The sequence below is a fragment of the Crinia signifera genome, chromosome 3, assembly GCF_055691185.1.
Source record: "Crinia signifera chromosome 3, ASM5569118v1, whole genome shotgun sequence".
Taxonomy (NCBI): Eukaryota; Metazoa; Chordata; class Amphibia; order Anura; family Myobatrachidae; genus Crinia; species Crinia signifera.
The window spans coordinates 196,977,992-196,991,392 of NC_139219.1; the positions used below are offsets into that span (position 1 = coordinate 196,977,992).

Genomic DNA, 13,401 nt, shown 5'->3' on the forward strand with positions numbered 1-13,401 from the left:
GATTCTTATAAAACGCTAGGCGTTCCCCCTGGTCCACCCATTTGTCTATCTTCCCCGAAGCGAACGTCCCAGCGATCTACCAGTTGATCACGGACCTTCCACCAGTTGATCGCGATTTGTAAGTATTAAGCCCTGTTAACACAAAATTCCTTCTGAAATCTCTTATGGCTTCACCGTTCCCAGCATTGTTTTGCATGGGTGCACAGGTGACTTCACTGCGCACCCACTCACCACAAGGACTGGGGAGTTACAGCCAGTTGGCATCTGGCGCAGAGGCAGGAAGGCAGAGCGGCAGCGTTAGCGGCCAGACGCAGCGGCAAACCAGCAGAGCAGGGATCGTGACCACCAACACATGTAAGATGATTGGCTTATTGTACACAGTGTGTTTTCTATATTGTGTCCCTTTAAAAAAAAATTAATAATTATATATATATATATATATATATATATATATATATATATAGTCCAGCAGTGTCCCCGGCACTCCGTTGCCCCGAATCCCGGGGTGTCTTTGCCCTGGTGCCTTCCGTGTGTGGCCCAGCCACCAAAGATATAGAGCAGGTGATGGCGGCACTCAGAGTCGGTCACACAACATTTAAGTGCTGAAAACTTTAATCTACGTTTCGGGGTACTAGACCCCTTCGTCAGGATGTAAAACAGTGGTCACACAACTTGTATAAATACATTTACTTACCCAGGAAGTCTTCCGTCGGTCTCCATGCCCGGAGGACGGGCCGGGCATGGAGACCGACGGAAGACTTCCTGGGTAAGTAAATGTATTTATACAAGTTGTGTGACCACTGTTTTACATCCTGACGAAGGGGTCTAGTACCCCGAAACGTAGATTAAAGTTTTCAGCACTTAAATGTTGTGTGACCGACTCTGAGTGCCGCCATCACCTGCTCTATATATATATTATATATATACTATATATAATATATATATATATATATATATATATATATATATATATATATATATATATATAACCTTGGGTGCCCGTGCCACATAGAAGTTTCAATAGGTAGTAATTAGAGGCATATATAATTGGAAGGGTGCTGGCACTCGATTCCTGAGTTGATGAGCTGCCCGGTGCCCTCGGATGGGACCTACCGTGGTAGGACCCGGAATGAATGGAGGAGGAGATCGCGGCACTTGGGACTGATGTACAATGAATCGACTGGAGCCAAATAATTTGGTTGACGTTTCAGCCTTTTTAATCAAGGCTTTTTTTATGTAAGCTGTTTTGAAAAAAGCCTTGATTAAAAAGGCTGAAATGTCAACCAAATTATTTGGCTCCAATATGGCTCGTACCATGTGGCGTGTCAATTTTGCCTCATATTACAAGGGGAGGGGGAAATATTTGGCACATGGGGAGACTGCAGTAGATCACCGGTAAGTAAGTGTACAAAAAGTATATCCCGGATTTCAAATGTTCGACCACCCATGTTCTAAAGAGTTCGGTAGCCCTGATACGATATAGTGCAGCAGTCTGAGGGCACAGTACAAATATTTGTTTGTACCATCTGAAGATGACATTGGTTTCTGCAGGTAAACTCCAAAAACATTGTTTTCATCAATGAATGGACATTTACGTGTTCCTCATTAAGGATGATGAATAGACCTCTTAAATATGATAACTTTCTATTGTGGCCTCCTGCTACATAAGCTGTTGGCTTTATTATGCTAAAGACATTGTAGAAAGTCATTGCTTATTGTGGTGTTGTGCTTTATTTTCATCAGGAAACCATGCCTTAGACTACTGAAGCATCTACTGGAATTGCTTGGAAGAAATGGAATGAAAGGAAAAATGGATAATTTCTGCTCGTACCATGCTAAGACCGCATTATTTCATCACTGCACAGAATTTCCAAAAGATGAAGACTGGAAACTGGAAGATCTGGATGTGTGCTTTAACAGATACATTGACTACTTTCAAAAATGCCTTCAAAATGCACAGCTTCCAAACTTTTTCATACCTTCCCACAATCTCTTCAGTTCGATTGGTTCTGACTGTAAACTGCTATATAGAATGCTAGATGAGCAAAAAGTGAATAATTATCCACTTTTCTATAGTTAATTAACCATGATGGGGTTAGGTTTGGGCTTACTTTAACTATTTCAGCTTTGTGCTCTTCCTTAGGTGGGAGTAGAGTCAAGTTGGTTAAAGTTTTTCCATTTGTGTTATAAATCTGAGAACAGTTCGTATATATATATATATATATATATAAGTAGGCAAAGAAGCAGACAGCGGCACTCTGGGAATTTTCAAAAACGTATATTAGTGCAAAAATAGCATACCAACGTTTCGGGGCATAAGGTACCCCTTTGTCAAGGTGACAAAGGGGTACCTTATGCCCCGAAACGTTGGTATGCTATTTTTGCACTAATATACGTTTTTGAAAATTCCCAGAGTGCCGCTGTCTGCTTCTTTGCCTACTCCTGCACAACTGTTCCAGAAGGCACCTGGGTCCCTGACCAGCTGGGGGAGTGCCAGGTCAACACACACCTTGCTATATATATATATATATATATATATATATATATATATATATATATATATATATATATATATATATATATATATATATATATATATACCTGTGTAACAGCAGCGTCACTCTGAGACTTGTGATGAACGGTTACAAAAATGTAGTTTATTGTCTACATGTTTCGGGGAACATACCCCTTCTTCAGGACAACCAAAAACGTGAATACCTAGTGCATTAAATACCCCAACAATGACTTACCCCACCCGCCGGCATTCCCGTGTTTCACAGGCCGTCTCCCCGAATCTCCGTGCCTTCACCGGAAGCCCGTCATCCGGAAACGCCTATTCTGACGCCTATTCACTCCCCCATTGCACCCGGCCGCCGTCTCGCGTCACCCCCGACCTCCGTCTTCCGGGATCTCTGTAGCCACTCAGGTGGCTACGGAGATCCCGGAAGACGGAGGTCGGGGGTGCCGTGACGGGGGAGTGAGAGTCCTCCTGTCGCCCTAGCAACCGCCGGGGTCAGCATAGGCGTTTCCGGATGACAGGCTTCCGGTGAAGGCATGGAGATGTGGGAATGCCGGCGGGTGGGATAAGTTATTGTTGGGGTATTTAATGCACTAGGTTTTCTTCACGTTTTTGGTTGTCCTGAAGAAGGGGTATGTTCCCCGAAACATGTAGACAATAAGCTACATTTTTGTCACAGGTCTCAGAGTGCCGCTGCTGTTACACAGGATTATACATTCCAGGCTTTCAGCTAGTGCAGAAGGCAACTGAGCCAGTTACCCCCTGGGGGGGGTCCGAGTGCCGAGTTCTCTGCTAATATATATATGTGCTACAGTACATTGAAACAGAAGCACCACTACAGAGGGTAATCCTATCCTGAGCCCAGAGCTGTTGGAATTTACTGTAACTGCCAAATCACTATTTGAGTATTAGGAAATGAAGTATAGTGGTGCCTAAAGCTGGTCATACACCTAAAGATGTATTGTCTGATCTGGCTGGTTGGAACAAATATCTGGTAATATCTGAATGACTGTTTTTGTCTGTTTTCCAGCATATTGAAGCAAATGGTGAACTGTCATTTGCTCCTGTAAATGACCAGATTTTCTAACCTGCCACATTGAAAAATGAATCTTTAGGTGTATGGCCAGCTTAACCTAAAACTTTGAATGCCATTTGTCTGTTTGATATGAATGATTTTCAGTAAAAGAAAAAAGTTTCTGATAATCACTACAGAAAATTATTTAATAATTCATTGTGACAACGGACAAAGGTTAAAAAAGAAAATAAATGGCTTGATACACATTTTTTGATTTCCAAATAGATTGTATTGCCTCATCTTGATGTGCGTTTGCTTTGTATGGTAGAAGCCCAATTTGCAACCATAAACAGCACAATAGTATAGATAGGACCTGATTCATAGCAGCAAGAGGTGTCTTGTGCTTCCTGCATGCATATGGGATCCTCGCTGTGTTTAAGAACACAGTATAGGGACACCTGTGACCCCTTTGGTCAGCTGAGTAACTCATGCTGTTACGCAGACCGGCAACTGCAACTCCACAACTTAAGGCTGTGAAGGTTCCGTCAGAATAAAGAGACCCTATCCTTGACACTTCCACAAAATGGAGGTGACACACATTTGTTTTGGGAAATGGAGATCTGGAAATATGCAATCCCAGTGTTTAGGATGCCAGTGCTCCGAATACCGACCCCAGCAACCCAATAGTGAAAATGCAGACAGGAGCTCAGAAGGCACCCTAACCATTTCCCCTACCCCTCCTTTTTTAGCAGCCTAACCCTAATCCTCCCCCACCCAGCACCTGACCCTAAATAACAATGCTTGTGCCTATCCCTGACCCCTGCACTGCACCAACTAAACCTAACCCCCACCTCCCTCCAGCCTAATCCTAAATTTCCCCGCATACTTACTGATCGGGATTCCTGAGTTCCGCACACCAGTAATGGTCAAAATGCAAATTGTTATTGCAATGATTATTATTAGTAAATATGGAGTATAAATTGTGCACCTGCAACCTTGTCTTTGTATGTTCTCATTACTGGTGTGCACCCCAGGACCCCACCCCTCTAGTCTGAGTTCCGGTGCCTGTTTTGTGAGGGCAGTGGTAGTTTCGTTGCCTGATTAAGAATGGATTGGAGCTCTAGGCCACCCATCAAATAGGCCCACAGAATCTGTTATGATGCTCCTGTAGACAGAATTTTTTTTTCCTGTCTACAGCAGCAGCAACAAGGTCTGTCTATCCTCATCCCCCCCTTCCCTTCAACGGCTGTGACCCCCCCTCCTGTTACTGCCAGACTAAACAGCACTGCTGGCACAAACTAGATTCACATTGTGATGCTGTGGAAGGCTTAACTGACCCTCCCTGAGGCGCATGCACAGTAATGCGCCTCCTCTAAGACATGTGATGTCATAAATGTGCCTCTCAGAATCTACTGCAGGCTGAGTGGTACCAGGAGGGAACTTTTCTGTCCCCCATTGCAAGTTTTAACAGCGCTCCTGGTGTAGAACTGATTAACTCTGCAGCAGCAGTAGGTGTGCCACAGAGTTCCGTTGGAAGAGCAGTGGTCACACTTGGATCCTACTGTCAAAACACACAGGTGCTGCTGTACATTCAAGAGCACATTCAGGGCTTGGAACCAGGACGCAGGTGTCTCCATTGTCTTTCAGAGTTATTACCCTGCTTCAGGCTTGCCTACCCTCCCACATTCAGCAGGAGGCTCTCGATTTTTAATGGAGCCTCCCGCTGCCCTACAAATGTTGCAGTTCCTCCTGGTTTTTATTAGTAGATTTGTTTACAGTGTATGTCCACCTATTTGCTGGGAGGCAGAGCAGAACAGGAGCTGCAGCCTCCGCATGTTCCTTCTGGCATGCTGTGATGTGCTGTCAGTCACATCGCGCTCCTGCCATATGACGGACGGGGGGGAGCTGAGTGAGTGCAGTCAGATCAGCAGAGCTAGTAGTAGCAGCCTGTGCTGCTGCTGGGAGCACTGATATACTGTAGCAGCCAGTCACACACAGCAGGAGATAACACTGACTGACACTGTGGGGTAGATGTACAGATGGGGCAGGCCTTTTCCTTGCTGGCGAATCGCCAGAACCATCCGACTGAGATACGTGTGCGTCGCACACGCGTCTCAATCTCTGTCAGTGGGAACCCTGTCCGTCTCCGCCTCAGGGAGACGGACAGGGTTAGGGGGGGGGGGGGGGGTGCGGGCAGGCGGCGGTGACCCGGGGGAGCGTCTGGAAGCGCCGTCGGAAGGGGATGCGCGCCTCCCCTTCTCGCTATGCAGATGGCGCCGGCGGGGGATGGCTGCTGGCATCGCCATCCACTGCCAAGATGGGACCTGCCCCATCTGTATGAAGCAGTGATAAAGGAGGAGAAGTGATAAAGTGTCTGGTACTTTAACACCGGCCAATCAGCTCCTGACTTAACTTACAGGCTGGGTTTAAAAAGGGACAGTTAGGAGCTGATTTGCCAGTGATAAAGTACCAAGCACTTTATCACTTCTCCATTATCACTGCTTCATACATCTACCCCTGAGAGACTAATGCCTGGTACACACCAGGACGACTAGGGCCCGATCCCCTCAATCTAGATCCAATTCCGACCAATTGTAGATTGTGTGGTGATTGGGTCCTTTTCTGTCCTGGTGTGCGGGTGGGTTGGCTGTGCAATAGTGTTCGGCATATGTGTAAGGGGCATTATTTGTGTCATGTATAAACGCATTATTAATGTGCGACATGTGTAACAGGCATTATGCGTGTCAATCTAACCGGCTGTAGGATACAGGCATGACCTGTTTTCTATTGGTGCATCTGTGTAGCCCTCAAGATGGAGTCAGCTAAAAGGTGAGGCGGGGGCATGTTGCGTGGCCTGTCTGTCTCTTCCCATTGTTTTTGTGATGGGTATCTACGTGTCTGCCCTTGGTGTGGCTCCCAGTACTTTCTATGTGTGTCATTTCTCCTGGGGTTCCCTGATCTGCAGTGTCTGGTTATGTGTCCCTCTTTATTGCAGTTAAAACACACCATTGGCTTTCTGCTTACATCCCTGGGTTTGGTGTGTGATGTGGGTTTGGTTGGGGCATTACTGAAAGCCTGTATGCTGACGGTCATTCATTTTTTCAGCCTGGCTTTCTCGACTTCTCTTAATGTTCTTGTCATGGTCAACAGCAGATTCTCTTAGAGCATCTACTGTCATACCTCTCCAATTTGGGAAAGAGGTCTGCACTCTGATCTTCAGGTTTTATCTAAGACCTTCCGCCAGAGACAATCATTTCCCTCAAATGTGAATTGTCCTTGGGTTCAGCGACACCAGTGTGTTTTGACATTGCCAGTAATGCTAGGTTGAAATATTCACTAGCAGGTTCGTTTTCCTTTTGTTTGATAGTGAATATCTTGCTATATTCAACCGCTACAGGAAATTGTACACTCAATTGTAGGTTGATTTGGCGTATATTTTCCTGATTGATTTCATCATTTATCTCCTTATCAACCTTCAAACCACTATCCTGAATGAATTTCTGGATGTCTATGTGGGTAGGAAGACAGGCTCTCAAAAGGATTCTCCAATCCTTATTGGTGGGTTCATCAGAATTTCCCAGATCCTTTATAAATTTCTGACAAAGCGCCATATCTTTTCTAGGATCAGGGAAATCTGAAATGATGGATCGCAATTCTAGCCATGTCCAAGGATTTAACATTGTTATGGTCCTTGTAGGTATCACCCCCTCTCTGTCTGCCTTACCATAGGGAACCTCCAGTGTGCGTAGAGGGTAAGATTGTACCATGTCTGCATTGCTGGATACTGACATGGGGACAATTGTTTCTGTACTGTGTTGTGCTTTCTTACCTGGGTCTCTGACTGTGTTGTTGACATCAGCTGTCTCCTCTTCTAGAGCTGAAGCCACAGTAGCAGTTTTTGCTGGCTCAGCCTTTCCTTAATGCATATTAATGGCATGGGAGACGGCTGATGTCAAGAACATATAATTTTCCTCTGTGGTTTCCTTATAAGGGGATAAAACAGGGTACAAGTTAGTCACATGTGTATTTTTGTTTATTTCCCTTTTGACGGCAATTGCCCCCTCTGGTACATATGGAGGGGAAGGTGCAGTTGCATTCCTGGGGCTGATTACATTTACATCCGCTAAACACCCACTTCTCATTTGGGCTTGGCCTTCCTTTTGCCACAAGTTAAAAAATTGGTACTTGTTTCCTAGAACGGCCACAATCTGGAGTAATCGCGCGATGGACCCGATTTCCTTTGAAATCAGGTCCATTTTGCTGGCAAAGGCAAAATTGGGTCCATCGCGTCGGTCGCGTGCATTAACATGGCACGCAACGCGATGGACCCGATTTTGCCATAGGGTTCAATGTTAAAATATTTTTAACATTGTAATCGCGTTCATCTCGTCGGTCTTGTGCCATTATAATGGCACAAGATGCGATGGACGCGATTAAGCACATTTTACATAGCTAACAATGGGAAATGGGCCAATCTGGCCCATTTCTCATTGTATATGCCCCCATCATGCCTATAAATTAATGCCCCCCCCCATTGTGAGCGGCACCCCACGATTGACGCCAACCCGAAGCGTGGCGAGCGTAGCGAGGGGCGGCGGTACGCGTCCTCCGACATTTTCATACCCCTACTATCCACATCGGCGTGGAGTTGAGAATATAAAGTGTGGCGAGCGCAGCGCGCCCCGCGAGGGGGCGCGTATACCTGTGAAGTAATGCGCGTCCGCTCGCCACGCTTCGGGCTCGCTGCGCTCGCCACGCTTTATATTCTCAACTCCACACCGACGTGGATAGTAGGGGTATGAAAAGGTCGGAGGACGCGTACCGCCGCCCCTCGCTACGCTCGCCACGCTTCGGGTTGGCGTCAATCGTGGGGTGCTGTTCACAATGTGGCCATTTGGGGTCTGGGGACAATTTCACATTGAATCCAATGTAAAATAGGGTCCCAGGGACCCTATTCACATTTGATTCAATGTAAAAATCGGGTCCATCACGTCGGTCGCATCGCATGCGATTGACGCGATTTTTCTGACCCGATCAAAATCGGTGTGGCCGTTCGAGGAAACAAGTACCAAAAAATTCGTTTTGCTTTACCCTCATTTTGAACGATGACAGCAGACATATCTCATCTCTAACTGCGGATAAGACTTTTGGATCAAAACTGCCAACACTGGCGCTTGCCAGAGGGGAGACTCTGGCGAGCCCCGGCCAAAGATGACAGGGGCTACAGCTGTAGGTAAGCAGCACTTATGTAGAATAATTTTAAATAGGCATTATGGTATTTGGCATAATAGGTAATGGACATTATGGTGTGTGTCTTAACATGTAATGGGCATTATGGTGTAAATTTTTAATGCGCGCCTTTGGCGCGCAATGCCCCTGTTTATGAAGCATATTGTGCATTATTGCTCAATATGTTTGGTACAGTGTGTTATTTTGGCTCAATACATGTGTCAAAATGTGAATTTTGCCTTAATCTGTGTGGCATAATGTTAATTTTGACTCAATCCATGTGCCATAGTGTAAATTTTGGCTCATTCCATGTGGCATAATGTGTAAGAGGCAAGTACAGTATAAGGGGGTTACTATTGTGTTGCATGATTTGTATAAGGGGTATATGGTGTGGTAAACTTAGGTGACCACAAAAATGGTGCTGAAATGTTGTCTACCAAGTTTCGTCTTTCAGTATTTTTTTTATGACTGGAATGCCGCCTCACCCCGCAAGTATTTTAGGACATCGGCATCCTGCGGGTGCACCTTTGGAGGGCACCCACCAATATATCTCCCTGCCTTTTCCAGGCATATATAATTAGTTGACAGTATTTACACAAATAGAGACACACCCATAAGCAGCCTACCCAACCAGAACACTGGTCACGCCTCCCACAATATTAGGTGCTGGCCACAACCCCTATTATTGCACATAAAAGGCCCTTGAAAATTTTCAGCTCCAGGCCCATTTAGACCTTAATCTGGCACTGCCAAAGCGTGGCGAGCAGACGCGGAATACATGTAAAGTAATACGCGTGCGCTCGCCACACTTCGGGCTCGGTGGCTCGCTGCGCTCACCACACTATATGAAATCAACTCCACGCCAACGTGGTTAGTGGGGGTATGAAAAGGTCGGAGGACGCGTAATGCCGCCCCTCACGGGCTCACTACGGTTGCCACACTTCGGGTTGGTGTTGATAGTGGGGGTGCATTTAACATTGTAAGCACCCATTAGTTTGAGAAATGAGCCATTTTAGCCCATTTTACATATGCCAAGCATTTCTATGTTATATGTTGTCTGTCTAGTCTGTTGAGTGTTTTATCTATGAAGTGCACTTCTCTGTGATTTGAGAGATTTTTTTTATATATAAGTCTATGTATAATATTCGCTTTATTTATTTTTAAATAAATATCCATAATACTGAGGAAACCCGCTTTTGTCATCTCCTTATACTGAACAGAGCTGCGCTCCTTGGCAATGCATGTGAGCCTAGGCAGCATGCATTATTAGTTCTGATTCCAGGTGCATTTAGACCTTAATCTGGCACTGTATAAATATAAGGTACTTGTTTAGTTTCACGGCAGCAGCGCGCGCCGCTCTAGCTATGAATCTTGGCAGCTTGCCAAACTGCCTTACTTCGCTAAGCTATGTTATCAGCGTAGCGCCTGTTTGAATCCTGGCAGCTCGCCAGCTGCCTTACTTCTGTAATGTACGTTTTAAGCGTCCTATGTTGACTCTGCAGCAGCCCATCGCTGCTACTCCTAAGCTCCTGTGAAGCCTAGTGAGCGATGAGGGGATCATGCAGGCACTGGCGGAGAGGCGCTCCATCTGTGTGAGACGTAGGAGCGTCTCAGACGCTCCAGCAATGAGATGCTCCTGCATGATATGGCAGGTGTGAATGTGTTCCTGAAACAACCCCACCATCCATGCCACCCTGAAGCGTGGCGAGCGGACGACGGTATGCGTCCTCTTGACCTTTTCATACCCCCACCATCCACATCAGTGTGGAGTTGATTTTATATAGTGTGGCAAACGCAGCGAGCCACCGAGCCCGAAGCATGGCGAGCGCACGCGGTAAAGTTATCAGTGTGCACTTGCCACTCTTCGGGCTCGCTGCACTCGCCACGCTTCGGGATGGCGTGGATAGTGGGGGTATCAAATGGACACATTTGCCAGTATGTAACATGGAACACTGGCAAATACCTCCTTCAATGGGCATGATACGTAATTGAGTCCGCACCCCCTCTTTGGACAGGAGAGGCACGCGCTACTCAGATGCAGGAGGGTCTCATTGCTGGAGCATCTGAGACACTCCTACGTCTCACACAGATGGAGCGCCTCTCCGCCGGCGCCCGCATGATCCTCTCTCCACAGAAGAGAGGATATCATGCACGCGCCAGCGCTGTGTGAGAGGTGCTCACTAGGCTTCACAGGAGCTTAGGAGTAGCAGCGCTGGGCTGCCGCGGTGTCAGTGTAGGATGCTGAAAACGTACATTACAGAAGTAAGGCAGCTGGCGAGCTGCCAGGATTCATAGCTAGAGCGGCGCGCGCTGCTGCCGTGAAACTAAACAAGTACCAAATATAAATATATATATATTCAAACAAGTTTATTATCATTGATAAAAAAAAAACTTTCTGCATAATACCATTGTGAACACAAGGTAAAGCCACATTAAAAATGACAAGATGGTCCATTATTTTATGTGGAATGCAGCAATAAACAATATAAAATTGAGCTTTTACAGTATCTGGACTCACAGGGGAATTCCAGCTTCCTACATTCTTCTCCAGATACACAACCCAAAACACATCCACTATACACAGCTTTGCCCATATAACCTCTCTTACATGAAACTGCAATCTCACAGATTTTTTTTTTTTTTCGAAACCGGAAGTTTGATTCTTATTATTGAATTTAAATCTTCTTGGAAAAGAGTCACTCGGTTCTGGACTTTCTCTGTATACGGTGACATCCTCAAGATCAGTGGTGTCAAACTCATTGCCCACCAGCTGTTGGGGAACTACACTTACCAGCATGACCTGCCACAGGTTTTATATATTGGATTGCTAAAAATGTGGTAAGGCATGCTGGCACGTATGGTTCCACAACAGCTGGAGGGCCATAAGTTTGACACCACTGCTCAAGATGGACTCTATAAGAGTCAAATGTATCAAGCTTAAAACAGTGATAAAGTGGAGAATGATAAACATCCAGCCAATCAGCTCCCAACTGTCATTTCCCAAACCCAGCCTGTAACATGGCAGGTAGGAGCTGATTGGCTGTCTAGGTACTTCCTTATCCTTGTGGCCACTGCTTATGGCAGTTACGTAGGCCGCTCTGTGAATCGCGCATGTTCGCTCACCAGAGGCGTAGGGAGGGCGGAGCCACTGGAGCTCACGCTCCGGGCGCAGATTGGTAGAATGGCGCCGCCGGCCCGCCCTCCCTCCGCAATTGATCCGTGCACTAGATCAATAGTACTAACTGGCAGCAGGCAGCGTGCGCTGCCGGCTGCCCTGCCCCCTGCCTCCTGCCCTGCTCACCCGGTCCAAACATCACGGACGGTGAGGCCGGGCAGGTAACTCACTGCTCTCTAAGTTGCTGCTGCTGCTGCTGCTCGTGACGGCTTCCGGGCAGCGCAGCAGATTCCAGAACTCCAGACTCCTCCCAGGGTCCCGGTCACCTGCCCCTGCTACCCTCCTCCCTGGCTACAGCAGCGCGTCATCAGTCATCCCAAGCGCTGGCTGTGGCCTGGAGGAGGAGAAGGTGTTCTGCTGCCGCCCGTGCCGCCCTAGACCTGCTGCAATCATTTATCCTTATTCAAGGTGAATGTGGATTTCTTTTTTTTTTTTTTTAATACAGCTAGTTGATAATGTTATAAACTTGGGGTTTGGGAGATTGGTGGGGCCCGGGGGAGGGGTGGGAGGGTGGGGAGAGTGCTGTGCTGTATATATCTTTATGTGTATATATATATATTTATTTATTTACAGCATCTTATATAGCGCAGCAGATTCCGTTACAGTGTCTAATATAGCGCAGCAGATTCCGTCACAGCATCTTATATAGCGCAGCAGATTCCGTTACAGCGTCTTATAGAGCGCAGCAGATTCCGTCACAGCGTCTTATATAGCGCAGCAGATTCCGTTACAGTGTCTTATATAGCGCAGCAGATTCCGTTACAGTGTCTTATATAGCGAAGCAGATTCCGTTACAGTGTCTTATACAGCGCAGCAGATTCCGTTACAGTGTCTTATATAGCGCAGCAGATTCCGTTACAGTGTCTTATATAGCGCAGCAGATTCCGTTACAGTGTCTTATATAGCGAAGCAGATTCCGTTACAGTGTCTTATACAGCGCAGCAGATTCCGTTACAGTGTCTTATATAGCGCAGCAGATTCCGTTACAGTGTCTTATATAGCGCAGCAGATTCTGTTACAGTGTCTTATATAGCGCAGCAGATTCCGTTCCAGTGTCTTATATAGCGCAGCAGATTCCGTTACAGCGTCTTATATAGCGCAACAGATTCCATTACAGTGTCTTATATAGCGCAGCAGATTCTGTTACAGTGTCTTATGTAGCGCAGCAGATTCCATTACAGCACCTTATATAGCGCAGCAGATTCTGTTACAGTGTCTTAAATAGCGCAGCAGATTCCGTTACAGTGTCTTATATAGCGCAGCAGATTCCGTTACAGTGTCTTATATAGCGCAGCAGATTCCGTTACAGTGTCTTATATAGCGCAGCAGATTCTGTTACAGTGTCTTATATAGCGCAGCAGATTCCGTTACAGCGTCTTATATAGCGCAACAGATTCCATTACAGCGTCTTATATAGGGCAGCAGATTCCGTTACAGTGTCTTATGTAGCGCAGCAGATTCCAT

General features: G+C 46.3%; 1 protein-coding gene across 4 annotated transcripts in view; it reads left to right on the top strand.

Annotated features, from left to right (window-relative positions):
* The window catches only part of LOC146064103 (cyclic GMP-AMP synthase-like), a 51,341-nt gene extending 49,083 nt beyond the window's left edge, over positions 1–2,258 (top strand). For all 4 annotated transcript variants that reach the window (XM_083177206.1, XM_083177205.1, XM_083177207.1 and 1 more), the window contains exon 6: positions 1,744–2,258. In XM_083177206.1, coding sequence (XP_083033332.1) covers positions 1,744–2,080 — 337 coding nt within the window. In that variant the 3' untranslated portion in view covers positions 2,081–2,258. The remainder of the gene's footprint in view (positions 1–1,743) is intronic.
* Positions 2,259–13,401: the final 11,143 nt, after the last annotated feature.